This window comes from Camarhynchus parvulus, chromosome 6 (assembly GCF_901933205.1).
Source record: "Camarhynchus parvulus chromosome 6, STF_HiC, whole genome shotgun sequence".
Classification (NCBI taxonomy): domain Eukaryota; kingdom Metazoa; phylum Chordata; class Aves; order Passeriformes; family Thraupidae; genus Camarhynchus; species Camarhynchus parvulus.
This window is the reverse complement of record NC_044576.1, coordinates 3,368,661-3,396,060: the sequence shown is the minus strand read 5'-3', so window position 1 is coordinate 3,396,060 and position 27,400 is coordinate 3,368,661. Positions and strand designations below refer to the sequence as shown.

At 59.9% G+C, this 27,400-nt stretch overlaps 5 protein-coding genes across 5 annotated transcripts; 4 read left to right on the top strand and 1 right to left on the bottom strand.

Annotated features, from left to right (window-relative positions):
* The first annotated feature begins 3,652 nt into the window (after window positions 1-3,652).
* On the top strand, window positions 3,653-10,111 carry LOC115905000 (lipase member M-like). The gene is made up of 9 exons (XM_030951008.1): window positions 3,653-3,763; window positions 4,711-4,828; window positions 5,120-5,318; window positions 6,054-6,163; window positions 6,465-6,610; window positions 7,547-7,693; window positions 8,633-8,704; window positions 9,702-9,767; window positions 9,878-10,111. The coding sequence occupies exons 1-9, from the start codon at window positions 3,659-3,661 to the stop codon at window positions 10,109-10,111; spliced, it is 1,197 nt and encodes a 398-aa protein (XP_030806868.1). The 5' UTR covers window positions 3,653-3,658.
* A 1,478-nt stretch (window positions 10,112-11,589) lies between these two features.
* Window positions 11,590-14,233, top strand: PAOX (polyamine oxidase). The gene is made up of 7 exons (XM_030951037.1): window positions 11,590-11,737; window positions 12,060-12,552; window positions 12,632-12,834; window positions 13,045-13,300; window positions 13,387-13,499; window positions 13,573-13,730; window positions 14,019-14,233. Exons 1-7 carry the CDS (start codon window positions 11,593-11,595, stop codon window positions 14,157-14,159), a joined length of 1,509 nt encoding a protein of 502 aa, XP_030806897.1. The 5' UTR covers window positions 11,590-11,592; the 3' UTR covers window positions 14,160-14,233.
* Window positions 14,234-14,594: 361 nt separating this feature from the next.
* MTG1 (mitochondrial ribosome associated GTPase 1) lies at window positions 14,595-17,658 on the top strand. The gene is made up of 11 exons (XM_030951180.1): window positions 14,595-14,710; window positions 14,791-14,855; window positions 14,971-15,075; window positions 15,159-15,239; window positions 15,460-15,516; window positions 16,131-16,221; window positions 16,301-16,362; window positions 16,507-16,603; window positions 16,723-16,804; window positions 16,911-17,023; window positions 17,112-17,658. The coding sequence occupies exons 1-11, from the start codon at window positions 14,596-14,598 to the stop codon at window positions 17,207-17,209; spliced, it is 966 nt and encodes a 321-aa protein (XP_030807040.1). The 5' UTR covers window position 14,595; the 3' UTR covers window positions 17,210-17,658.
* Window positions 17,659-19,163: 1,505 nt separating this feature from the next.
* Window positions 19,164-21,426, top strand: ECHS1 (enoyl-CoA hydratase, short chain 1). The gene is given in 9 exon segments (XM_030951179.1): window positions 19,164-19,259; window positions 19,261-19,282; window positions 19,962-20,159; window positions 20,231-20,358; window positions 20,439-20,538; window positions 20,625-20,729; window positions 20,807-20,926; window positions 21,013-21,080; window positions 21,190-21,426. Coding segments are annotated over 9 exon segments (903 nt in total). The 3' UTR covers window positions 21,256-21,426.
* Window positions 21,427-24,219: 2,793 nt separating this feature from the next.
* On the bottom strand, window positions 24,220-27,346 carry ZNF511 (zinc finger protein 511). The gene is made up of 6 exons (XM_030951253.1): window positions 27,191-27,346; window positions 27,011-27,084; window positions 26,053-26,254; window positions 25,831-25,955; window positions 25,330-25,515; window positions 24,220-24,816 (listed from the first exon to the last, which is right to left on the bottom strand). Exons 1-6 carry the CDS (start codon window positions 27,344-27,346, stop codon window positions 24,747-24,749), a joined length of 813 nt encoding a protein of 270 aa, XP_030807113.1. The 3' UTR covers window positions 24,220-24,746.
* Between the last annotated feature and the right edge of the window lie 54 nt (window positions 27,347-27,400).

Genomic DNA, 27,400 nt, shown 5'->3' with positions numbered 1-27,400 from the left:
TGATGTCTCCACACACCCTTCCCTTCTCCAGGCTGAGCATTCCCAGCTCTCCCAGCCTGGTTCCACAGGGAAGATGCTCCAGAGCTCTCAGCAGCTCCATGGACCTGCTCCAACAGTTCCATCCCTCCTCATGCTGGAGCACCAGGGCTGTGCACAGGTGGGGTCTCACCTGAGAGGGGCAGAAGGGCAGAATCCCCCCTGCCCTGCTGCCTTCTCACCCCACTACTTGTTCTCTAGTGGAGGCACAAACTAGTAGTAACAGTAGTGATAAATTAATAGTAGCAGAGGTTGGAAAGGCAGCAGGGACTTCTCTGGCATCCCCAGGCTGTGGAATGAGGCCATTGGAGCAGTGTGTCAGTGCTGAGGTGAGTGTGTGATTCAGCACCTGGGCTTGTTCCACCTCTGGTGGAAGGACAGAAAGTGCCAAAAAAAAAACCCCAAACAGCTGGATTTTTACTGAGGAGCTCTTGTGTAGCTTAGTCAAAGGGAGGAATGAAAGTCCTCAAACCTTTGAGGACTTGAAGGAGGTTGGGTTTAGATGGGATGTTGGGGAGGAATTGTTACCTGAGAGGGTGGGCAGGCCCTGGAATGGATTTCCCAGAGAAGCTGTGGCTGCTGGAAAGGGAAGCACAGGGAGGGAAGGAAAGGAAAGGAAAATCAGAGCTGTAAGAATACCTGCATGGGGTTGGAATGTTGTTGGATAAAAGGTGTTTTATAGGGAGTTGGGGTAGGTGAATGGAGGGATGGGATACGGAAAATGGGTTCCTAGCACCAGAGGGCAGGGCTGGATGGGATATTGGGCAGGAATTGTTCCCTGGCAGGGTGGGCAGGCCCTGGCACAGGGTGCCCAGAGCAGCTGGGGCTGCCCCTGGATCCCTGGCAGTGCCCAGGGCCAGGCTGGAGCAGCCTGGGACAGGGGAAGGTGTCCCTGCCCATGGCATGGGGTGGACTGAGCTGAGCTTTAAGGTCCTTCCAGTCTATATAAGTTCCATTCCACAATCCTCTGACTCTTTGCAGTGGGATTTTCATGCTCACAGGCGAGGGAAGACATTTCCAAAAGCCCAGAGCAGGCAGAGCAGTCAGCCTGGGCTGGCCCTGTGCTCCCCTCCACGACTCCTGCGTGTGCTGCTGCCCTGTGTGGGGGTGGGAAATGATGGCTCAGGCAGCAGGGTGACACTGCTGTGCCCTGGGAGGGATGTGACACAGCTGTGAGCCCTCATGTGACACCCTCTGCATGAGCACACCTGGGAGAAAATGGGATAAGAGGCTGAGTGACCAACCTGCATGTTAGACAGTCTGTCTGTACTCTAAAAGAATCCAAAAGTGCCAGCAGCACCCAGGCCATGGAGGCTAGGAGGGAGAAAGAAAGAGGACAAGGCACACCCAAATTCCTTCATCTTGGGACCCCAATCTAAAAACCTTAAAATTCTACTTTTCACCCTGTGACAATTATTATTCTACTTAAACTCTCCTGACTTGTAATTCTTCATACAAAGCTGGTAATTTGCTCCAGCTCTGCCTTGTACCTCTGGCTGCTGCTGGGACCTCCAGCTTTTCCAGAGAGTTCTGCAGAGCTTTTGTGAATTGCCCTTTGCTAACATGACACTTTTGGACCTTACTGTGACTTCTCATGAGGGGTGGGACGCCCAGGTGTCTCCCACCCAGGCAGGCAGGGAGGCCTGAGCTGTCCTTGCGTGTGCTTGGGGAGCTCAGCATGCTGCTGAGGCTTTGGAAAGGTGGGAGTGATGCCTTCAGAATGATGCCTCAAGTTTTAGCTTTTCTATTTTTCAGATTCTCTGCTGCTTTAGTGTGCACTTCTGAGCTTCATTTTAGGGAATGGTAAGCCCTCTTCACAAAGCAGGGAGACAAAACAATTCCTTCTCTAGCTGGGCACCAAGGACAAATGATCCAAATCTCAGGCCCCAGAGCACAAACAACGTGGGCTGAAGAGAGAAAAACAAGGATGGGACTTCATAACTAAAGCTGTAATTGGACAATTAACTCCAATATGCAAATGGAGCAGAATTTATCAAAGTGACAGACCCTGTGACCAGGTGTCCATTTTGTTCCCATTTTGGTTCACCTTGGGTGCAGCCCTGGCTGGGCTCTTGTGCTGCCCAAGGTGAATCCATGGAGGCCTTTTAATAAATCCCTGCTTTATTCTTTAACTCTGTCTGGCCTCTGTTCTAGGGCAGCCTTCTCAAGGCATCAGTTCAGACCAAACTTTTTTGTTGCCCCAGGAACTCTTCTAAATGACCCCGGGAGACAGGAAATTACCCTGGGAGTTAGGAAATGACCCTTTACAAAGAAAAACTGTTGGCTTTCATTCATTTGTTTGTTTGTTTGTTTGTTTTCTCTTGGCTTGTTGGCTTTTTTCTTTCCCACCCTGGCTATCAAGAGCTTAAGGTGCAACTCCATAGCTGGAATTCCTCAGCACACCAACCCGGCTGCCTCTGCAAAACCGCAATCCTCTGCAAGCACAAAAGCTTCCCATGAAGGGAGGTGCCCCAGGAGTGATCAGCACCCATCTGTTAATTAGAGGACACGTGAACAGCAAGTGCCAGCGTGGCTGGGCTCTGACACAGCCTGGTGCTTTTAACTCTGGTGATGACAGAGCCACTGGCACTGCCACCAGCAGCCTGGCCAGACGTGCCAGGGCTCTGCCTCATAACGAATTTCCCTCCTTGTCCTTCAGATTTGTGTCCTTTTGGAGCTGTCCCCAGCGGGGAAAAGCATCAGTCGATTTTTTTTTTTTTTTTGGTCTTAACTGGCAGCTTGGTGACACCACAGGTAGGTTTGCTGGGAGTATTTCAGAGGGTAGGAAGGTCTCGTGGCGTGGGAGCAGAAGGAGGGAGGCAGAGAGTAATTCACAATTCGTGCTGCCGGGCTGAAGTTAGGCTCTAACTTTTGAGAGCCTGGCAAAACATCAGGAATCATATGTAATGTTAACTGTGTGCATTAAAAACGGGCCTCTGCTCAGCTCAGGAGCAGCTAAGGTGACCAAAAAGGTTTCTGGTTTTTGTTCAGGCTACAATTATTTAACCAACAGCCTTCCTATGAGGCTCTACCAGTTTCAGCTCATAGGATCTGAAAAATAGGATCTGTTTACAGTGGTTTTGGGTGGGAAAGCTAAGGAATAGAGAAACACGAAAAGTATAGACAGAGTCATAGGCCAGCCACACTAAAGATGTTCCTTCCATAGCATAAACTCCCCCTTTAGGTTAATTTCCTCTGTAAGACAACTGGCCCAGTCTGGTTTATACCAGCATTGATTTAGTTATTGTTTTGCATAGCTGGTTCTCTTCTTCTTGCCATTAAAATTATTAAAAAGGCTCCAGCCTAGTACCAGATGTGTACAATATAAAAAATTCTCATGTGCACAGCAAAGAAAACTGAAATTGGGAATTCCCTCCACTTTCCCAGCCCAGAAAATGTTATGTGATCTCCAGATATGTGAGGAACCTAACACATCCCAGCCAAGCAGAAACAAACACTCACATCAATTCCAGCAACAACAACAACCAACAATAACAACAACAGCATCCGTGTTACCGGATTTGCTGTTGTCACTCTTGCTGCTGCTCCTATTGCTGTTATTACTGCCATTATCATTATTTTTTGCTGTGGCTGTCACTATTATTATTCACACAGGCACGAGATGTGGCTGCTCATGGCAGTCCTGCTCCTCATCCAAGCACCCACCAGTTCCGAAGGCGCCACCAAGCAGAAGAAGGCTCTGAACCCCGAGGCTCTCATGAACGTTGTAAGCCAGGAGAACTCTGAATTCCCTGTCTGAAGGTTTTGGCACGTTCAGCTGGAGGAGGGAGAGGCTTGGAGAAGGCTGGTGTTGTTGGGCTGCTGCGATATGACACTGCTTCCACACCATCATTAACCAGCTCCTCCTCCTCCTCCCAGCAGAATTAATGCAATTACCAGCAGGGCAGTTAGAGATGGGGATAATCCCAGACTGGATTTGATCAGATATCTCCCCAGAGGGTAGAAATTTGTGCGTGGCTCCTCTCCTTCAGCAGCAGCAAGTCGCTCAGGGCCATGTCCAGGTGAGCCCTGCGAGGCTCTGGGTTATAAGATAAAATTGCTGCGTTTAAATCTTTCCTGCCAACCTCATAACAAAGCAACCCGTGGGCAGGACCACAGCTGGATTTTCCCAGTCTGTGGAGTTTTCAGCATGAATAAAGCTCAGGCAGAGCCTCGGGAGCCCTGCCACGGATCCTGTGGGGTTTGTCCCAGCGCCCTTCCAGTCAACCCAGCTCGGCAGGTTTATCCCTCTGCCCCACCACCTTATCTGCCCGGCTTATCACCCGGAGCCTGATGTGACATGTGCTGCCGCCGGTGGCAGGCGGCAGGAAATCGGAGCCAGCCGTCTGTAAGGCGGGGTCAGGCGTCAGGAAATCCTTTTGGTTTCAATGGTTTCAGTAAATCTTTTTGGTTTCAAGCCCTGCAGCCGCCAGCTCCCCTCCCGCCCGTGGCTGAGCATCTCCCCTTGCCCTGGGCAGGTCGCCGGGGCGGGGTTTGGACAGAGCATCCTCTGCACAAAAAGTCCTCAGCTGATCCAGAGACGGCCTGGGCAAAGCCATGCCCCACAACTTCGGGTTTGCCGTGTCAGATGGTAAAAGTCAGGCGCTTATCTCCTCGAGTCAGATAAGCATCTTCACTATGGAAGGTTTCCCACCTGGGTTTTTCTTCCCTCAGAGCCAAATCATCTGCCACAGAGGGTACCCCAGTGAGGAATATGAAGTGCTGACTGGTGATGGCTACTACATCCACCTCAACAGAATTCCTCATGGAAGAGAAAAGCGTAAGAACAGAGGTACAGCTCGATTTCACTCACAGCCTGCCAAAAATAAAAGCCCTGAATGTCAGCAAGGGGAATGGATGAACCTGGACAGGCCGGGGGAATAGTGATTGTTAAAGCAAAAATACTGAATTCATGGGATTTCTCCAGTTTACACTCAAAGCTGCAGCACCAGAAGACATGGCCAAAATGCACATTTTGCATGTCCTCTGGCAGTGCAAGGAAGAGGATTTACTGGTCTTAATTTGGGGTGAGTGAATGGAGGGAATGTGCTTCAATGAAATGTGCTGTTTCCTTTGCACCCAGGGGCCAAGCCAGTGGTGTTTCTCCAGCACGGGATATTTGGAGAAGGCAGCCACTGGGTGGAAAACCTGGCCAACAACAGCCTTGGCTTCATCCTAGCAGACTCTGGCTATGATGTGTGGCTGGCAAACAGCCGGGGCACGAGCTGGTCCCGGAGACACCAGCACCTTTCAGCTGACCAGGCGGAATTCTGGGATTTCAGGTGGGCTGGAGCGCGTTACAAAAGCCTGGCAGAGGCTGTCTGCCTGTCACCGAGCTCTAGGCACAGGTAGGGGCCTCTGAGCAGGCAAGTCAGAGCAGCTAAGCCCTGGCACGGGCTCCCCTGGGCAGGATGGGGCACCTGAGCAGACCTGCCTGCTGACACGGTGCCAGCTCCTCCCTGCAGTGCCGAGAGCACGGGGCGCTGCCACCTGTGTGGGGACACACAGACACATCAGCCCTGCCCCAGGGACCTCGCTGAGCTGTCCACAAGTGTCATTGCCACCTCCCATGCTCCCAGACCTTGTTGTTGCCCCTTTTTTAAGCTGCTACTGCCTCTGCAGAGCAGAATGCCCAAGCTCATAAAGAGGCTTGTAGAAAAACCTCACACAGCAGGTCTGCCTTTCACCGCCTCCCACCAACACACCAGGAACCAGTGCTCCATTCCCCTGGGGGAAAGAGCATCCCAGGGAGCAGAGCTGGTGCTGTAATCCTGGTGGGAGCCAGCTCTGGCTGGGTAAGGCACTGGAATGCTGGCCAGGCTCTGCACAGTCTCTTTGCTGCTCACCACGGCCGTAGCAGAGCTAATCCCTTCCAGGGCAGGATGATGCCATGGCAGGAGGGATCCACACCAGGAATTTTCCCCTGGAAAATCAGCCCCAGATGTGGAGCTGGGCGATGCAAGGCAGCTCAGGGGAAGTTGCTGCCTCACAACCAGCATCCCCCTCGTGTTTTGCAGCTTCCATGAGATGGCAATGTTCGACCTGCCAGCTGCCATCGACTTTGTGCTGCAGAAAACAGGGCAGAAGCAGCTCCACTATGTTGGATACTCCCAGGGCTGCTCAATTGGTGAGTTCCAAAGGGTCGCCCACCACCTTGACTAGAAAAAGTCCATTTTGGTGTTTTTGTCAGCAGAAAGCAGAGGGCTCCCCTCCTTGTGGGCTTAAAAACCGCTGAAGTGCCCAATCAAACAAGGGAATAAAGGTGTTGCCTCCCTTTGGGCATCTCTTGCTTAGCAGGAAGGTGCCAACAGATCTCAGATTTCCAAGTGGAGATAATCAATGAAACAGAGCTGGGTCCAAGTGAACCCTCGGATTAAGCACCTGAGGAAAGATGGAGCAAGCCTGAGGTTGTGTTTCTGTTTTCTCAGCGTTTATTGCGTTTTCATCCATCCCCAAACTGGCTCAGAAAGTCAAAATGTTTTTTGCCCTGGCTCCAGCAGTGTCACTCAAGCACACCAAAAGCCCATTCATGAAGATGCAGCTCCTCATGGACGACAAGTTCAAGATGATTCCGGTAAGGGATTTACTCCACACCCTTCTGCCCCAAAATGACTGGTTCTAGAGAAGGGATCATGCCCAGCCACAGCCCCTGGGGCTCTCTGATGCAGCAGAAAACAGTTAATTCCTGCTGGTTTATTAGCACAGACACATTTCAGGCACACATACAGTCCTGGATGGATTGTTGAGTGCATTTCTTCTTCTCATCTGTAGGATACACGTGGTTTTTAGTTGGGGGCACATGGGAATAAATCACACAGGACTCCATTTTCTTTATGGAGGAAAAAGCCCCTTCTTTAGTCACATAACTCCTTTTTATACAGTTTTACAGACCTCGTGTGGGACTCGAATTGGTCAGGAGCTTTCTTGCCAATTACTTTTATGGGTAATTAACAAGTTGTTATTCTGTATTGATTGATCACTCAAACCCCCGCTGTGTATGTGTAGGAAAAGTTGTTTGTGAGAGGTAATTTTAAATTTTCTGTCTGTGTAAAAACAGTTTATACAGGTGCTGGTTGTTTTTTTACCCAGTGATAGATTGTTATGTTAATGAACTGCTCACACCAGGATTGCTTCACATGGGAACTTGCACAGTGCTAGCCTGATTTAGAAGAAATGACAGGCCAGCCAGAGCAGCTTGGTTTTATAAGGCTTTTCTTCATAATTTTTCTACCTTGCTGCAACAGGGGCACTTGTAGGGGCCCTAGACCAAACACATGAAGAAGAGCAGCCTTGCCATGTTGATTCCATGAAAAAACAGGCTTGGGGGAGGAGAGGGGACAGAGGAGAGTTGTGAATATTGATTTCCTTGGTGTGGGTTCAGTCAGCACCAACGAGCTGCCCACATCTCCGTGGGGCAGGGGCTCCATTCCTGGATATTCCCTGGCTGGTGGGGCTGGGCTGCAGGGAGGGGAGGCAGGAACACCCTCAGCGTGTCCCTTTGCTCCCGCAGCTGCTGCTGGGCAGGACGGACGCGTCCCTGCGCATCAGGAAGCTGTGGCGCTTCCTCCCCGAGCTCTGCAGGCACACGCTGCTGCACAGGCCCTGCGCCAACCTCCTCTTCCTGCTGGGGGGCTACAACGAGAAGAACCTCAACATGGTGGGTGTGCCATTCCCGTGGGGATGAGGGGCACTGTCAGTGGGCAGGTGTGAAGTTTGCAGGCAGCCCTGGCGTGGGAAGAGACGAGAATCTTGACTCCGTGCTTCAGAAGGCTGATTTATTATTTTATGATATGTATATTATGTTTATACTAACAGAATAGAAGAAAGGATTTCATCAGAAGGGTGGAAAGGAAAAGGGAAAAGGGAAAAGGGGAAAGGAAAGGAAAGGAAAGGAAAGGAAAGGAAAGGAAAGGAAAGGAAAGGAAAGGAAAGGAAAGGAAAGGAAAGGAAAGGAAAGGAAAGGAAAGGAAAGGAAAGGAAAGGAAAGGAAAGGAAAGGAAAGGAAAGGAGAAAGAAAGGGAAAAGGAAAAGGAAGAAGAAAGGAAAACGAAAAGTGATGACTCTCAAAGAGTCCGAGCCAGCTGGACTGTGATTGGCCATTAATTAGAAACATCCAACATGGACCAATCATAGATGCACCTGTTGCATTCCACAGCAGCAGATAATTTTTTTTTTCTTTTCCTCTGAGGTTTCTCAGCTTCTCAGGAGGAAAAATCCTGGCAAAGGGAATTTTCAGAAAATACCATGGCTGCAGCCAGGTGGCCCTTGCCAGCACCTCTGAATGAGGGCTGCCTGTCACTGTGACCAGCCTGGGGTGCAGCCCCTGCTGCACCCACCTGCTGAAGCAGCCTCTGGGTAGTCACTGAGGCCTTGGGCACAGCCCCTGAGCCCAGGGAAGGTGTCTCACAGTGCTCATCCCTCATCCCCATCACTGTCCTCCCCGTGCTGCCTCACAGCAATTGGTTTTTAATGAAAATAATATCCAGCTCTTCAGGCAGCGTGACTCAGCAGTGGCTGCTCTGGGAAACACCTGGCAGCTGCCACTCCCCTCCCATCCGCTGGAAAGCACCCTCAGCTGGGATTTGTTTCCTTGCAGACACGGCTGGATGTGTACACATCGCACTATCCAGATGGCACCTCCGTCAAAAACATCATCCACTGGGCCCAGGTAGGACCCCTGACACACACACACCCCTGGGATGGTCCCTTCACTGAGAGCCAGGGCAGACACGAGAGCTCAGGGGTCCCAGACATTGGGAAAGTAAAAGCAAGAAATTTAGAAGAGGTGCTGGGTGCAGGATGAGCTGCCCTGGTGCCTCTGGGGACCAGGGGACACTGCAGTGTGTGTCCTGTGCTGGGCCAGGCAGGACAAGGGGCAGCATGGGGAGGCCACAGATGGATGTTGGACCCCCCAGGAATCACCAAAGCAGAACTTGGGGACACCATGAAGCCCAAGGAGAGGCTGGGGGAACTGGATGAGGAGGAAAATGGGGAGCCAACAACATCTCCCCCTGTCCAAAGGAGTCCTGGACACCCTGGTGATGGACTCTGCAGCTTCAGCACTGGCCCTGCTGGAAATGGGGTCAGGCTGGAGAGCCCCACCCATGTGCCTCCTTGCAGAGCCAAATTACTGATAATGGAGGCTGGAAAAGGACAGTCAGGCTGTTGGAAGGAGCTGCAGCAGCTCCCTGCACACGAAGCTGGTGGTGAGCAGGATTTCAGAGGGAAGAGCACCAGGGCAGCCAAGGAGTCATGTGGAGCACCTTGGTTTGTGAGCCCATGGCTACGGGACAGGCATGGAGCCAGAGGGCAAAAAGCCACCCTGTTAAAAAAGGTGGAATGCCATCTCCTCCTGCAATGTCCCACGAGTGAGGACACCAACACCTCTCCTTGTCCTGCCTGTTCCCAGCCAGCTGACATGGCTGGAGATGGGCACATGGAGGGCAGGGACTTCTACAGACACTTTCTGAGCACCTTCTCATGATGGGGGGCACCCTGTCATGATGGGTGCCTTGAAGGGGCCGGGAGATGTGAGACCCATGCAGCAGCAGATCCATCCTCTCCCAGCAAATCCATCCTCTCCCAGCAGATCCATCCTCTCACAGCAGATCCATCCTCTCACAGCAGCTCCATCCTCCCACAACAGATCCCCCCTCTCTCCCCAGGTGATAAAATCCGGAGAATTCAAAGCCTTTGACTACGGCAGCGAGAACCGCGCCAGGTACCACCAGGTAGGAGCTGCCGTGGCAGTGCTGGCAGCTGCAGGTGCTGGGGGTCTCTCCAGGGTGCTGCAGGGACAGAGTGGCTTCCCTGACACCTGAGAGCCCCCCGTGTCCCCCAGGACACCCCGCCCCTGTACCGCCTGGAGGAGATGCCGGTGCCCACGGCGGTGTGGTCGGGAGGGCAGGACTGGGCAGCTGACTGGAGGGACGTGCTGCAGCTGCTGCCCCGCATCAGCCACCTCGTCACCTACACCCACATCCCCGACTGGAACCACTGGGACTTTGTCTGGGGCCTGGACGCCCCCGGGCGCCTCTACAGCAGCATCCTGAGGATGATGGAGGGCTCCCGGTAGAGCGGCGGCTCCCAGTAGAGCGGCAGCTCCCGGTGGCCTGGTCCCTGTCCCTCAGCTGAGACAGCCCGAGGAGGGGCTGGGACAATCCCTGCTGTCCCCTCCTTCCTGCTGGCCTGACACGCTTGTGGTGATGGTGCTTTCTACACATCCCTTGGTTGTTGGGTCTCTCCTCCTTGCTTGGGAGCTCCTCAAGCTCCAGCACTGGGGTCAGCCGAGGCACTGGAGCAGGCAGGAGCCACCAGCCCTGCTGGAAGGGCCCCAGCGTGATGGTGCTGAGCCAGGGACACATGGGGACCCTGCCATGACCCCCAGCAGGTGGTGGATTAGAGCAGCCAGGCTGTGAGGAGGTGGGAGGCAGCTGGGCCTGAGGGGGGACAGGCTGAGAGCAGCCCCCAGGCATGGCACACAAAGGGATGCAGGGGATGCATGAGGCCAAACCCTTCTTGGCAGCAGCAACACGGGCTCTGGCCCCAGATCGCAGCCCAGGGGGTTCAGGTTGGATTTGGAGAATCCTTTTTGCCCAAGACACGTCCCCAGGGAAGTGGAAGGTGTCCGTCTGGGCCAAGCCAGGCAGCTGCCTGCATTATTTGGGCTGGGACTCAGGGGCCAGAGGTCCCCCAGGAATGGCTGCTTGGCTCCAAGGCACTGGGAATGATCATCCCTCATCCCTGGGAGCTGCTGACCCCAAATGCCCTGGGCTGGGCTGCAGGGCTGCCATCCCCCCGGGAAGCTGCTGCCAGGCTGATGTCCCCAGCCTGTCCCACCCTGCTGCTTGCAGCAAACCCGGAGGTGGGGAAAATCCCACCTAAATAAATACTCAAAGGGGGTTTCAGGAGCCTGTGCTTTGACACCCTCAGCTCTTCCCTGCATGTGAATATTTTCTGGCAGCAGGGACACAGGGCCAACTGGTAGAGCTGGGTGGCACCGTGAGCTCTCCGAGGGTCCCAGCTGGGAGTATCCCAGTACATCCAGTACCCTACCCCACCCCTGGGCAGGGGGCAGGAACTCTTGCTGGCAAAAATAACCCCACCAGACAGCCTTGGGAGTGGAGAGTTTTATTGTATCCGTGAAGGTTTGGGAATCACGGGTGGGAGGGAGCGCTGGGACTGGCCCTTGGGGCAGCTCTGCTGGGATGTGCGCGGCGGGACCGCGGGGCGATGGGCACCCACTGCTCCTCCACCTCGCCACGCTGGCCCGCCACCGTATAAGGGGGATGAGCAGGAGCAGAACGGGGAGAGGAGGAGGGTGGGGAGGTGGTCCCAGGGCTGCCCCTGCTCCAGGGGGATCCCCTCTCCCAGCCCTGCCCTCCATGGGCGCAGGCAGCCGGTTCATCACCGCACCGGGACCCCATCCATGCCTCCCTCCATCCCTTCCTTCCTCCTTCCCTCCCTGCCGGGGCTCGGGCCGCTCCAGGGGCGGTGCCGTTGGCGGCGGGCGGTGCCGCCGGCGGCGGAGGGCGGTACCGGCCGGCGCGGGCGGCCATGGAGGGCAGCGGGCCCCGGGTGGTGGCGGTGGGCGCGGGGCTGGCGGGGCTGGGGGCGGCCCAGCGGCTCCGCGGACACGGCTCCCTCCGCCTGCTGGAGGCGGCGGCCCGCGTTGGCGGCCGCGTCTGCACCCGCCCCTTCGGTACGGGCGGCGAGGCCGGGGCAGGCTCCGGGAACCGGGGGTGGGCGGCACCGGGGGGCGGGCCCGGGCCGGGGCGGGGGGCGGCGGTACCGGGATGCGGGAGCTGCTGCACCTGACCCCCGGCCCGTGGGGCCGGCCCGGAGTGGGCCGGACACGTGGCGGGGGTGGCCGGTCCCGTGAGCACGCGGGGACCGAACGGAAGCCGCTCACGGGGGGCAGCGGGGGCCGTTTCGGGGCAGCGGGGTCCCGCTGCGCCCCGAGCGCTCCTCCCCGGGCACGGCTCGGCGTGACCCGCTCTCCTTCCCTCCCTCCTTCCCGGCAGCGTCGGGGCTGGCGGAGATGGGGGCACACTGGATCCACGGCCCCTCGCCGGGAAATCCCGTGTTCTGCCTGGCCTCCCAGTACGGCCTGCTGAGTCCGGAGGCCGCCCGGGAGGAGAACCAGCAGGTGGAGGCGGGCGGCCACCCCCCGCTGCCGTCCGTCACCTACGGCAGCTCGGGCAAGGTGCTCAACCCCAAGGCAGTGCGCGAAGCCCGCGACCTCTTCTACGCCCTCCTGGCCTCCACCCGCGCTTTCCAGGGCTCCAAGGAGCCGCCGTGGCCCAGCGTGGGGCAGTACGTGCGGGCGGAGATCGCCCGGACGGTGCCCACCATGGCGGGGGGCCAGGAGGATGCGCGGCGGCTGCAGCTGGCCGTGCTGGCCGCCTGCCTCAAGCTGGAGTGCTGCATCAGCGGGACGCACAGCATGGACCTGGTGGGGCTGGAGCCCTTCGGGGAGTACGTGTCGCTGCCCGGCCTGGACTGCACCTTCCCAGGGTAAGCGCGGGGCTCCGCAGCGGGACGCGGAGGAGCGACCCGGGGGCCGCCCCGTCCCCAGCGCTGACTCCTCCCACAGTGGCTACAGCAGCTTGGCCGAGCGCCTGCTCTCGGATCTGCCCGAGGGCACCGTGCTGTTCAACAAGGCCGTGAGGACCATCCACTGGCAAGGCTCCTTCCGTGAGGAAGGCGACGATGGCGGCAGAGTTTTCCCCGTGCGGGTGGAGTGCGAGGATGGAGATGTCTTCCTTGCTGACCACGTCATCGTCACTGTCCCGCTGGGTGAGGACACCAACACCTTCCCTTGCCCTGCCCTTGCCCTCCGACCAGCTGGGCGAGCGGAGGGCAGGGATTGCCTAAACCCCTTCCCAGCCTCCCCCGTCCCGCTGGGAAGAGGCTGGAAAGGGGTTTGGGGAGCTCAGAGCATCTCAGACGCCATTTAGGAACCCAGCTGAGAGCTGCCCCCTTGCCTGCCCGAACTTGTGGCTGCAGGTTTCCTCAAGGAACGGCACCAGGAACTCTTCCAGCCCCCCCTTCCCGAGCGGAAAGCACAGGCCATTCGCAACCTGGGCTTTGGCACCAACAACAAGATCTTCCTGGAGTTCGAGCAGCCTTTCTGGGAGCCCGAGCAGCAGCTCCTGGAAGTGGTGTGGGAGGACGAGTCGCCCCTGGAGGAGCCCGACGCTGACCTGGAGGCCAACTGGTTCAAGAAGCTCATCGGATTCGTGGTGCTGCAGCCGCCAGAGCAGTAGGTGACGGGGGATTTGGGGCATCCGGGCCGCTGGTGGGCACGGGGAGGGTGCAGCAGCTTTCAGCCCCGCCTTCCCGCCTCAGGCACGGGCACGTCCTGTGCGGCTTCATCGCGGGGAAGGAATCGGAGCACATGGAGACGCTGAGCGACGCCGAGGTGCTCAGCGCCATGACCCACGTCCTGCGCACGATGACAGGTGCCCGCCCCTCCCCGCCCTGCCCGCTGCCCCGGGGGAATCTCCCGATCCTATCCCTGAGCCCTCTCCGCAGGGAATCTGGACCTGCCCGCGCCCAGGAGCGTGCTGCGCTCCCGCTGGCACAGCGCTCCCTACACGCGCGGCTCCTACAGCTACGTGGCCGTGGGCAGCTCGGGGGACGACATCGATGTGCTCGCACAGCCCCTGCCCGAGGACCCCCGGGACCCCCGGGTGAGGACTCAGCCCCAGGGGGTGCGGCGGGGACAGACAGATGGTGGGGAGAGGGGCACAGGGAGGTGGTGACTCTGTGGGGGTCACCAGTGCTCGGGGCTCCACGGGGGAGGGGGCATTCCCACAAAAGTCGTGAGCAGGCGGCTCCTCCCAGGCTCCTAAGGAAGGGGAAGTGCCCGCTCTCGGTTTGTAAAGCGGTCGTACCCCCGCGGGGTGCCGGAGCGCGGGGGGCGAGGCTGTTCCAGCCCAGCCCCGCGGCCCCTGCGCTCACCCCCCGCCTCTCGGCAGCCCCTGCAGCTCCTCTTCGCCGGCGAGGCCACGCACCGCACCTTCTACTCCACCACCCACGGGGCGCTGCTGTCGGGGTGGCGAGAGGCCGAGCGGCTCAACCAGCTCTTCCAGGCGCCCGTCCCCGCGCCTCAGTCCTGAGGCGGCAAAATAAACCGCGGTGCTTTGCCCTTCGCTCTCCTTTATTGAGAAACCTCCGCGCCGGCGGCTTCTTCCTCTCGGTGGCGGGGTGGGTGCGGCGGGGCTGGCTCCACGGGGCGCTGTTGCTTTAATACCAGTTGGTGCTGGAGATGGTGTAGCGGGGATCGTCCAGCGGGTCCTGCGTCGGGCCTGGCCGCGGGGGAGCCTCCGGAGCGGGTGGGCGAGGGGGCTGAGGCTCAGGCACGGCGGCACGGGGAGTGCCGGGGGGCACTCCGGGGCCTGCAGGGGGTACGCCGTGCCCCCCGCGGGCCCCGGCACTCCCCGTGCCGCCGGGAGGTGCGGCCGAACCCCCCTGAGGCCCCGGTGGCGGCGGCGGCTCCGCCATGGCTGTCACTGAGGCGGCTTCCGGTCGCGGCGGAAGTGACGCGCCGGAGCCATGCGGGTATGGGCAGCGCTGAGGGCGGCGGGGACGGCGCCGGGAGCGTTCCGGGAGCGCTTCGAGTTCGGCGGCCGCGATGTGGCCTCGTGGTTCCCGCGGCACATGGCCAAAGGTGAGGGGCGGCAGCGCGGCGGGTCGAGCCGCCCACCGCGCCCGCCGAGCGCTCACCCCGCGCTGTGCTGTGCGCTGCAGGCCTGCGGCAGATGCGCCTGGCGCTGCGCCGCGCCGACTGCCTCGTGGAGGTGCACGACGCTCGAATATCCTGCCGGAGAACTCTGCCCCTTGTCCCTCCACACCACCCTTGCCCCTCTCCGCCTCCTCTCCATCCCCGTCCCACTACGTTCTTGCGGTCACTGTCCTTAGCGCAGCCACATTCCGCTGTCGGGCAGGAACCCCGCGCTGCAGGAGGCGCTGGGCATCCGCCCTCACGTCCTGGTGCTGAACAAGATGGATCTGGCTGATCCCCGGCGGCAGCCGGTGAGCGCCGGGGCAGGGCCGGGCGGGGGGCAGCGGCGGTGTCACAGGCAGGTGACAGCAGTGCCTCCTCCCGTCCCCTGCAGGAGGTTTTGGAGCAGCTGAGGCAGCAGGGATGCTCGCATGTAGTCTTCACTGACTGCCAGCGTGATGTCAATGTCAAGAAGGTAATGGGGCAGCAGCCCAGCCCTGCTCCCTGGTGAGCTCCCGGCCCCAGGGAGAGCCCTCGGTGCTCCAGCTGGCTGCTCCCTTTGTCCCTTCCCTTTCCTTGGGACTGTCCCAAGTCCTCTGCTCAGCCCCCGTTGTGCACATCCCGCTGGCACAGTGTCACCAAGCGAGTGGCTGCTGCCAGCCAGGGCACAGAGTGACAGCCCTGTCCCTCTGCAGGTTGTCCCCATGGTTGCCAGGCTGGTGGCTGATGGCCCACGCTACCACAGGGCCGAGGTGAGGCACATGCATGGGGGGTACAGAACATCCTGGGTTGGAAGGCACCCACAAAGACCAGTCCAGCTCCTGGCCCCACACAGACACCCTAACAATCCCATCCTGTGAATCCCTGGAGTGCTGTCCAAGCTCTTCTGGAGCTCTGGCAGCCTCGGGGCTGTGCCCATTCCCTGGGGAGCCTAGGCAGTGCCCAGCACCCTCTGGGGGAAGCAGCTTTCCCTGATCTCCATCCTGGAACAGCTTCAGCCATTCCCTGGTCCTGTCCCTGTCCCGGAGAGCAGAGATGGGAGCTGCCCTGGGGAGGAGCTGCAGCCCCTGGGGACGTCTGACCTCAGTTTGCTCTGCTCCAGCTGAACAAACCAACTGACCTCAGCCAGCCCCGGTGTGACCCTCCAGACCCTTCCCCATCCCTGGGTCCCTCCTTTGGACACTCCCTGGCAGCTTTACATCTCTTTTATGTTGTGGTGCCCCAAAACTGCGCCCAGGGCAGGAGCTGAGGCTGCTCCCACATGTGCCACAAGAGCCTGGCAAGGCAAACCCTGGGACATTTCCCTGTTGCTGCAGGGGGTGGTTGGTAACCAGCTGCTCCTTGCCCGTGTCTCCCTGGCCGGCAGAGCTCCGAGCACAACATCCTGGTGATCGGTGTGCCCAACGCGGGCAAGTCCTCGCTCATCAATTCCCTGCGGAGGCTGCACCTCAAGAAGGGTATTTCTGCATGGTGCCAGGGCTCGGGGGACAGCTGGGCACAGTGCCACCGTGTCCCTGACTGTGTCTGTGCCCCCAGGTAAAGCCACTGCGGTGGGGGGCGAGCCAGGGATCACCAAGGCAGTGCTGTCCAGGATCCAGGTACTGTCCCTGCACCCGGGAAGCCTCCAAGCTGCTATTGGAGGGTTGCTCAGGCCCCCTTTGCAGCAAGAGCTTGACTCAAGCTCAGTGCCTCACTCGTTAGCCGTGTGGTGCTAATTAGCAGCCCTGCCTGCCCCGTGCCAGGTGTGTGAGAAGCCCCTGATGTACCTGGTGGACACCCCCGGCGTGCTGCCCCCCCGGCTGGGCGATGTGGAGACGGGCATGAAGCTGGCGCTGTGTGGTGAGCCAGAGGCGGGGGTCACACTGCTGCTCACACCCCCTGCCTGTGAGGGGGAGGAAGGAGGGTTGGCCAGGGCTAGGCAGGGCTGAGGGAAGCTGGGCCCTGACCCTCTTTTCCAGGAGCCATCCGTGACCACCTGGTGGGGGAGGACGTCATGGCCGACTACCTGCTGTACACCCTGAACAAGCAGCAGCAGTTCAGGTGAGCCAGCAGGGAAGGGTGCCAAGAGGGTGATGGAGATCACCAAGGGTGATGGAGATGCCCTGCCCAGGGAGTTTTGAGGGGTGTGAGCCATGTCCTCTGGCAGGTACGTGCAGTGCTACGGGCTGGGCCAGCCCTGCGACCACATCGAGCCCCTGCTCAAGCATGTGGCCCTCAGCCAGGGCCGCACGCAGAAGGTGAAGGTGCTCACAGGCACAGGTGGGTGACCCAGGGTGCTTGAGAGTTTTGGGGATCCCAGCGCAGCTCCAGGCTGCACTGACACTCCTGCATCCTCTGCCACCTCCAGGGAATGTCAACATGATGATGCTCAACTACCCGGCTGCTGCCTACGAGTTCCTGCGGGACTTCCGAGCAGGACGCCTGGGCAGGGTGACACTGGACTGAGACCTGTCACTGGACAGGCACTGCCGTGTGGACTGGGGACACCCTGGTGCCCCTTGGAGCTGGGGACAACTCAGCAAGGAGCCATGGGGTGTGATTGAAGCGGCTCTGCCAGGGCTGTCCCTGGTTTTGGGCAAGAGGGACAGGATGCCCTGTGGTGTCGCTGTTGTGATGCTCCCATGGAGAGCTGTGCCTGCTCCGGAGAGCCTGGGGCAGCGCTGGTGCCTCCAGCTAGCACCTGGAAGCTGCCAGGGAGCTGCTTCCTCGCCAGGGAGCTGTTTTCTCGCTGGGTTTGGCGTGCTCTGGAGCTTCCATCCCGAAATAAAGCCCGTGTGGGCAGGGGCGCTGGCCATCCCAGGGTCCCGCCCCTCGCCCCGCATCCAGCCACACCTGCTTTCGCCCAATTTTATTGCCGCTTCCTCGGCCTCCGGACACGGCGAGGCCACGGACAGGGGCGCGGTGCGGAGGGTGCCCGAGCCGGCGGGGTTTGGCTCGGTGTGGAGGGGTGGTGGTGGTGGAGGTTCTTCCGCGGGGGTCCTGCCCCGCCGGCGGTGGGTGGCCGTATCCCCGGGAGCCGCTGCTCGCCCGGGGCGTGGGGCTCAGCCCCGTGGGGGGCGGCCGGTCCTCGCGGCGTCGTGGGTGCACCGGGCACAGTCAGGTCCCCCGAAATCCATCAGCGGCGGAGGAGGGCGGCCAGCGGGCAGAGCCAGGGCAGCGCCCGGCTCGGCGGGCTCCCGGCCGGCGCGGCGGAGGTCCAGGCGCTGGCGGCCGCCGTCCAGTTGCCGTCGCGGTACTCGACGCCGTCTCCCGCTTGCAGCTCTCCGGACAGCCGGGCCCGGCGCAGGGCCGCCCCCGCCGCCACGCCGGCCGCCGCTCCCGCCGCCGCCGCCCCCGCCACGCGCAGGGCTGCCCCGGCAGAGCCGTACCGGGGCACGGCCGCCCTCGGCCGGCTGCGGGCCGCCCCCCGCGCCGCGCCGCGGGCCGCCCCGCGGGCTCCGCCGCGCCCACCCTTGCCGGCCACCGTGTCGCAGAAGGTGGCGGCCAGCAGCACCAGCGCCCAGCACGCCGCCGCGCTCCGCCGCATCCCGCACCTGCCGCAGGGAGGGAGGGAGGGAGAGCCCCGCCGCTCAGCCGCGCCCGGCCGGGGCCGGGGACCGCGCACCGCCGCGTCCCGCTGTGCGTGTGCTGCGGCCGCGCACGCGTATGTCACGGCACACGCAGCCACCCGCGCGTTGCATAAACGCGCTCCCCCCACCCCTGCGGATGATGCTCCCGCACGCGCACGCTCCCGCACGCCCCTGTGGGTGATGCTCCCGCACGCGCACGTTCCCGCACGCCCCTGTGGATGATGCTCCAGCACACGCACGCTCCCGCACGCCACTGTGGATGATGCTCCCGCACACACTCGCACACGCTCTCCGCTCCGCAGAACCCTATGGGTGATGCTCCGCACAGCCGTGGGGATGACGCTCCCACACACACTCGCACCCACGCGTTTCCCCGGCTTCGCACACACCCCGCCGCAGGGCACACTCACACCCCCTCTCCTCCCTCCCCACCCGCGGGGCTCACCGGACCCGGGGATGCCGCCGGCTCGTTCCGCTCCTCTCCACTCCTCCCTGGCCGCGCTCCCGCTGCCGCGCTCCCGCCGCGCCCCCCGCACTCCCCCCACTCCCCGCGCGGGGGGCGGCGGGGTAATCCCCCCTCTTCACCCTTTCCCCTTCCCTCCCCGTTCCCCGCGGCGCCCCGCACACGCCGCCGCCCCGGCCCGCCGAGCCCCGCGGGGCAGCACGGCGGGACCCCCGCTCGGGGCGGCCCCCGCGCCCCTCCCATGGCCCGGGGGGCCCGGCCCCGCCCCGCCGCCCGCCTCAGCCAATGGGAACGGCGCTTGGCGGGGCGGGGCCGGCTGCACCAATGGGCGGCGGCGGGAGGGGCGGGGCTCGCTCCGCGCTCCGCCATGGCCGCCGCGCTGCGAGCGCTCCTGCGGCCCGCTGCCGCCGCCACTGCTGCGCTGCCCCGAGCGCGCCTCCCGCCGCCGCTCCGCGCACCCCTGCGGGGAACGGGGCTGCAGCGCCGGTGAGCACCGGGGCACCGGGGGGGCACCGCGGGGGGGTGGGCTTGGCCCAGCCCTATGCTCAGCGCCGGGCACCGGGTCCCTGCCCCGGGCACGGTCGTAGCCCCGGGCAATGCCCATCGATCTGCTCGTGGTCCCTGGGCTGCGCACCAGGCCACGGCACCGGACACCGCGTCCCTACTCCATGTGCGGTCCCAGCGTCGGGCACGGAGTCTCTGGGCTGTGCACCGGGGCCACAGCACCGGGCACCGGGACCCAGCACAAGCTGCGGTCCCGGCACCCGGGCCTGTGCCCAGCGAGTTGCACGTGGTTCCGGAGCTGCGCTCCAGAGCCCATCAACGGACACCGGGGCCCTGAGCCATGTATGGGCAGCGGCACTGCATACCAGGGCACCGGCACTGCGGCCCAGCACCGGGCACCGGGGCCGCTGGACCGTGCACCCCGTCCCAGCACCGGGTGCCCACGCACACTGTCCCAGCACAGGGTGGTCACAGGGCTTCATCTTCCCGGGCTAGGGTGGCACTGGGGACTCTTCCGAGCCCGTCTCGCCGGCTGCCGGTGACCGCTGCCATCAAGGTCGCCTTTAAATAGCCTGGAGTGACGGTTGGCGGGGTGCGGCCGGGGGTCCGCCCGGTGCCCGGCAGCCGGTGGGTAACGGGGCAGTGCTGGTGTGGCGGGCAGGGGCTGCATTCCGGTACCTGCTGGTGCAGAAGACGGGGGCACAGATGAACGTGGGGCTGATCCAGCTGAACCGGCCGCAGGCGCTCAATGCGCTCTGCGACGGACTGATGGCGGAGCTGGGGCGGGCCCTGGAGGCCATGGAGAGCGACCCGAACGTGGGAGCCATCATCCTCACCGGCAGCCAGAAAGCCTTCGCAGGTAGGACCACGGCCTCTGCTCACCCCAGAGTTTTGGAGGGGATTGGAGTCCCACTGCACTTCCCTTTGCAGCTGGCGCAGACATCAAGGAGATGCAGAAAAAAACCTTCAAGGAGTGCTACAGCAGTGGCTTCCTGGCCGGCTGGGACAAGGTCTCCAAGGTCCGCAAACCCATCATCGCCGCCGTCAATGGCTACGCCGTGAGTGCCCCCCACACCTCCCTGCACCCCCTGTCCCCAGCGTGGCACCCCCTGACCCATCTGTGCCTCCCCTGTGCCAGCTGGGAGGCGGGTGCGAGCTGGCCATGATGTGCGACATCATCTACGCCGGGGAGAAGGCGCAGTTTGGGCAACCTGAAATCCTGCTGGGAACCATCCCGGGTGAGCAGCAAGCACTTGCCAGGGGCTTCCATCCCAGCTGGGGTGGGGTGCCCTCTCTGAACCCCTCCCTTCCCTCAATGCCCCAGGTGCTGGCGGCACGCAGAGGCTGACCAGGGCAGTGGGGAAGTCGCTGGCAATGGAGATGGTGCTCACCGGGGACCAGATTTCAGCACAGGAGGCAAAGGAGGCAGGTGGGAGCGTGGGACAGCCCTGGCACTGCAGGGGTCTGGCAGAGAGCCATCCCCCCACTTCCCACTGCCCGTCTTAGGTCTGGTCAGCAAGGTCTACCCTGTGGAGAAGCTGCTGGACGCAGCCATTGCCTGCGCTGAGAAGATCGCCAAGAACTCCAAGCTGGTGGCTGCCATGGCAAAGGAGTCAGTCAATGCTGGTAGGGACTGGGGGCCGACTGGGAATCCCCTGGGGGGGCTGCAGGGCCAGGCAGAGGGGTCTCCCCAACTTCTCCCTTGTTTTCAGCCTTCGAAACGACGCTGACAGAGGGGAACAGGACAGAGAAGCGCCTCTTCTACGCCACCTTTGCCACCGTGAGTAGGGGGATGAGGGATAACAGGCATCCCTCGTGGCATGAGGGATAACAGGGTCACTGCAGCCCCCCCGAGCCTCACTGTCACCTCACCTCTCTGCTTGTCCCAGAGTGACCGCGAGGAGGGGATGACGGCATTCGTGGAGAAGCGCAAGGCCAAGTTCACCGACAGCTGAGCCCGGCAGCTGCAGGTCCCTGGGGTGGTGCAGGTCCCCACGGCCTCCTGCAGCCCGTCCACCCCCGCCTTACCCCGCACAGGGGACCGGGACCCGTCGGGAAGCCATGCTTGGGGTGACAGCCAGCAGTGGGGACCACCTCGGCCTTCGCTATTAAAGGGTTTTCTAGGTGCTGCTGGGACATGGGACATCCTTGCTGCGAGGTCCTGTCTGAGCTGGGAAATGTTGGGGTTCACTGAGCCCCCCCACCCTCCTTCACTGCTCTCCATGATGGGCTGGACAAGAACAGCCTCGTGGAGCATAGGTTTGGCTGTTCCCCAGCCTGTGGCACCTTCTGGGGCACACCACCAATGTGCTGAGTTTGCCTCAGCCTCACCTGGGCTGAACTGAGGCCAGGGTGATGGGCTGAGTCTCCTGTCCCAGGGCATCATTCTCACCCTGCCTCCCTCCTCCTGAGGGAGTTCCTGCAGGTTTGGAGGCCCTGCAATTAGCAGCAGGTTTCTGGCAGTAATGAGGAGCCCACCAGGATGTGGAGAGGGGATGGGTTTATTGGTGAGGCTCAAGACTCGGTAGGAAGAGACAAATTGCCCCAGAAAATCCCAGGGGCAGCTCCCACCCCTCATTTCACAGCCCGGGCACATCTCCACTCAGCCGTGGTGGATGTAGTCAAGATCCTCCTCCGGGCCATTCTGCACCTTTGGGGCCATCACCCGGAGTGGCACACGGGCATTGACCTCCCTGGCATCATCCTGGGGGTGGTACAGGTGGTCACGATCCTCCTCCGGGCCATTCTGCACCTCTGGGGCTGGCATCCAGAATGGCACACGGGCACTGGCCTCCCTGGCATCATCTTGGGGCTGGTACAGGTGGTCACCATCCACTTCTGGCCTTGCCTGGTCTTGGGGTGGGCCCCTCTGAGCCCAGGCACTGCTGGAGAAGACCTTTATACCTGGTTCACCCTCCTCTGGTGCTCCTACACCCAGGATGCTGGAAAAGGGGAACAAAATCATCGAGAAGTTGCCAAATACCTCCCTGTCCCAGGAGAATCCCACCCCAGTGGAGTGCAGGGACCCTGGTGAGGTTGCCCAGACCCCATGAAGCACCAGTCAGGATCTTAGGGTGCAAACTTAAATATTTGTTTCACGAAAGGAATAGAGAAACCAGCTGGATGCTCAGGGAGTTCGCATAATTTGGGGAGGAAGGGAGGTGGAGCTGGGACCCCCTTCATTTTGGGGGGCACAGAGCAACAAGGGGGGCACAAAGCAACAATTTATTCCCTCCTGAAACACTTTCCCATTATTGGTTTTGGCAAGCCAGATGGGAGCACCTCTTACCTTTCCTCAGCCAAATCCTGCTCCGTGGCCAGGTCCTTCCACCGGGAGCTGCTCAGAGCCTGTGGGGAGACAAGGGGTCCCGAGGGGGGGCACGGGTCACACGTGGGTCCCCTCAGCAGAGGGGACAGCGGGAGGGCAGGGGAGGCAGGGCTCACCTGGGTGCTGCCGGGTGCCAGCAGGAGCAGGGCCATGCCCAGCAGGATGGTCACACTGCAGAGCCCCATGGTCCTCGAGTGGAGAAGAGAGGGATGGCAGAGAGTGGTGGCACAAGCCGTGTGGCCAGTGCTGGCCTTGTTCCCGCGGCCACAGCTCCTCCCTGACCCCAGTGTCCACCGGGCTGGCAGAGCCCTACCTGTCTGTGGCTGCCTTTTGTCACACCCGCCTCGCACTTTGCCCGCCCCGTGGCAGCCTGCTGGCACTGGGTGGATCCAGGTCCTGCTGCCGCCCATCCCGTGTCCCTCCTGTCCCTGGATGGCTCCAGGTCCCGCTGCCGCCCATCCCGTGTCCCTGCTGACCCTGAGTGGATCCAGGTCCCGCTGCCGCCCATCCCGTGTCCCTGCTACCCTAGTGATGTCGCTGCATCGTTCGCCCTGTGCTGCTGCCGCCCATCCCGTGTCCCTCCTGTCCCTGGATGGCTCCAGGTCCCGCTGCCACCCATCCCGTGTCCCTCCTGTCCCCAAGTGGATCCAGGTGCTGCTGCTCAGGGACATGGCACCCTGTGCACCCCTGGGCTCTCCAGGCAGGTCCGTGTCCTCCTGCCAGTGCACGATCTCTGGAGAGATGGGAAATTCAAGTTTTGGCTTGAAATAAGGATTTTTGACAGCAACTGGCCAGCTGGGAAATACTGTTGGACTCTGGGAAAAGCTGGTGGTCTAGGAGACAATCAGAAACTTCAGTTTGTTTCCCCTGGGCTCTGGGAAAAGGGAATTCCAAGGTCAGAACTCCTAGACCTGAACACAGTGAGGAAGAGCAGGCTGGGCTGCTGCCTGACCTTTGCACCATCACATGCCAAGGCCTGCTTCCCATTCCCAGATATCCCAGTGTGGGGAAAGAGCCTCCTTCAGGGCTTTAGTGTTGCAAGTGATCTTTGGTCCCTGCTGGGAGATGTCCCTGGGCAGCTGTGTGGCTGCAGGGTTTGCCTGCTGGAGACAGCACTCTCCAGAGCCCACGGAGCAGGGATTAGGGCTGGACAAGCTGGATGAGTTTTAAACAGAGCAAAGCTTTTTAAAACTCACTGGGAAATCTCCTACATTGCCGTAAACATCATTCCCTGCTCCCATTTGCAAGGATTTTTCAAAGCCCCTTTGATCTTCTATTCCTCACAGAGAGGAGGAAGGGAAAAAATTGCAATTATAGATCCTAAGCTTCTTGGATAAACATTGTTCCAGAAACCTCTTTTTTTCCCCCTTATGCACAATTTTTGAGTGTCAGGATTCACCAGGAGCCCAAGACCAGTGTTTCCAGTTTTTTCCAGGAGGATGAGATTACAAAGGAAGGGAAAAACAAGAAGGGAAACAACCTCCATCCCAACCTGACTTTGGCAACATTTGCAGCAAAGGGAGGGAGCTTAATTCCACAGGTCTGATTCTGCCTGGGCTTCAAAACAGCACTTGTACTCACTATGAAGCAATTTTGTAAAAATTCCTTTTATTTATTCACCTGGTTGGAAGTCACTTTATTTGAACTCCCCGTGAAAATGCCTCTCCTGGCCCAGACAGACCTTTCAGAGCAGGTGCCAGGCTGCAGAGGAGACTTCAGCGAGATGGACAAAGTCAGAACTGAGGACCAATGGGGTTTTTTTCCCCCATTTTCTTTTCTCAGTGATTCCAGCTTCCATACAGTCACCTTGTCATCTTGCAATTTCTTGAATCCATTTTTTTACCCCCAAGAGGGAAAAAATAAAATCCTGTGCAGCCTCAGCTGCAGGACAGTTTCCTTAACACCTCACCACAGGTTCTGGGTTCCCTTTCCTCAAATCTTGAGGATTCTTAACTCAGTTGGGTGGTGCCAGTTCTGTGTGACATGAGGAACATGTGCCCAAATGCTGGCAGAGCTTTAATTGGTTTGGCTGGTTTATTCCAGAGTGGGAACTGGAAATATCCCTGGTAGCAGTGGTTCCATGCCTGCTCATCTTGCACAAATCTGCTGCATGAACCTTCAGACTTTTTTCCGTGGTCCTTTAAATCCTCGGGTGGCACCTTGTCCAAAACAAATTGTGGATGGGATCCTGGAAAGGGAGACAGGCTTTAATCCATGTGAGGATCCAGCCCTCACAGGCTCACTGCGATGCTTAATGCTCTGAGGGGCATTTTAAGCTCCCAGAGTGGGAAGAGCAAGGTAAGGGAGGAGCAGGACATGTAAATCACCAAATAATTTAAAGAATTAGTGAAATACTGGTTGGATTTCCTGTGTACTCTGCACATTTCTGTCCTGGAGGCCTCTTCAGAACAAGGTGTGTTACCAAATGTAACACCTGGCCAGCTGCAGTGGTTGAGGATGAGGAGCAGGAGAGCAGAAGCAGCATCCTGCAATACCTCAGGAGGAGATCAGCTGGGCAGACAAACAGAGCTCCCACATACTGCTCTTCCTTACACCTCCTTCTTTCAAAAATGCCTTTGGAAGCACACATGGAATTCCTACCTGGTTTATCTTCAGCCCAGGAGCAGCCCAAGCCATGCTGCAAAGGGCTGATAAGGTGGAGTGGTCCCAGCCCCTTTTGCCCTGAGGCCAAAGTACTGACCTGGATTTGTAGAGCCGTTTCTCTGGCAGTGAGGAGCTGGGGCTGGCTGCAGGCTGGGAGATCTCCATGCTCTCCTCAGGCCCTGTTTCCATGGGATTCCCTTGGGATTGCTCTGCCATCTCCACACTCACATCCATGGGCACGCTGGTGCCCTGCTCCACGGCAGAGCTCGTGTGCTTGGAGCCACTGCAGAGACAAAGTTTTATATCCTGGCTCAGGAGCTGCCATGTGAGCCCAGAGGCAAGGAAATCGAAGGTACCTCATGAGGAAACGAGTCCATCTGGGATTGATTCCCTCCCAGTATGCCATCCAGCCCTGCCCTCTGGGAATGGGAAGCCATTCCCTGTTTTCCTGGCACACCATCCCTTGTAAAGAGTCTCTCTCCATGTTTCCTGTAGCTCCCTCAAGCACTGGAAGGCCACAATGAGGTCACCTCAGAGCTGGACAATCCCAGTTCCCTCACACTTTCCTTGCAGGCCAGGAGGAAAGTGCTGCAGTTACCTTTTCACCTTCTTGGGCCTGTCAAACCGAAAGTCAGCAGGATACAGGTGCACGGTCACCAAGTGATCCTTCCTGTCCTTGCTGCTCTTGAACTTCTCCGGGCAGCCTTCCACCAGACACTGGTACTGCAAGGCAGGGAGGAGAAAGGGAAAAAACCCACATAACTGGGAAAAAAACAAGTACACACCAACCACGAGGCAAGGGCTGGGCATGGCAGCTCACCATATTTTGCTTCTCAGCCAGTATCTGGAAGAGGGAGTCGTGCCACTCCAAGATGTGGATATCCAGGAGGTTCCCAGAGGGAAAGGAGCGCTTGCAGAAGGAGCAGACGTTCCTGTGCAGGGTGTTGTAGTGGTGCTCGTAGCCCTCCAGCGTGTCAAACACCTGGCTGCAGCCGGAGATGTGGCAGCTGAACTCGGACACCCTGCAGGGAAATCAGGGCTTTAAGCTAAATTAGAGCCCTGCAGGGAAATCAGGGCTTTAAGCTAAATTAGAGCCTTATTTTCAGCTGCAAACATCCCCTCTAGATGACTTTATTGAGAATCCCAGGATGGCTTGGGCTGGATTGGACCACAAAGCTCACATGATTCCAGCTCCTTGCCATGGGCAGGACACCTTCCCCTAGGCCCACACCTGCAGCCACAACACTTGTGGCATTTTTTGTGACTAATACTTAATATTAAATGCCAGGTGCAATGAACAAAGATTGTGATGGCGCTGGCAGATGGAAACTTATCTGCCATTGGAAACTTATTAACCATGATGGCTCCAGGGTCATCTAGATCATGCTCCTGTTGAAGAACAAACAAGCCATTAATTAATAAATTAGCTGTCTGGGCTAAAAGTTGCCGTTGTGGATGACAGCTCAGCCATCCAGCACAGTCCTGCTAAGCCAATGCTTTTTTAAGAGGCATCCAAAGGTGAACTTCACACAACACTCAAAGTACTTCCTGGCTTTTGAACCCCCAGGCTTGGCCTTCCCTCTTGGACCAGCTGCAGCAACCCAGAGAGGCTGTGGCGATCCCTGGAAGTGCCCAAGGCCAGGCTGGACATGGCTTGGAGCGGCCTGGCCTAGCAGAAGGTGTCCCGGCCCATGGCAGGGCGGAGGAATGAGATGATTTTCCGACCCAAACCACTCCTTGATGCCATGACGGGCGGACTCGGAGCCCGCCTCACTTACTTGGGCCTCTCGGCCACCTCCTCGAGGCTGGTGAGGACGCCCTGCAGGTAGAGGTGCCTGTGCACGTCCCCATCCTGGAGAGGAGCAGAGAGCGGCGCTGCGCGGGCGGGCAGGGCTCAGGGCACAGCGCGAACCCTTCTGCCCCGCGCTAACAGCGGCCCCCTCGCGGCCCCGCCTCACCTCCAGCAGCGGGTGCTGCGGGCCGAGCTGGAGGCGGCGGGGGGTGAAGGTGAAGGGCGGCGCGGGGCGGGGGGCAGGCGGGGACGGGGGGTCCTGAGCGAGCGGGGGGAGCCCCTCACGGAGGAGCAGGCGGAGGCGCGGCGGCAGCGGCAGCATGGCGGGGAACGGGGGAAAGGGACGCGTAGTGCGCATGCGCGGATGGCGCGCTGC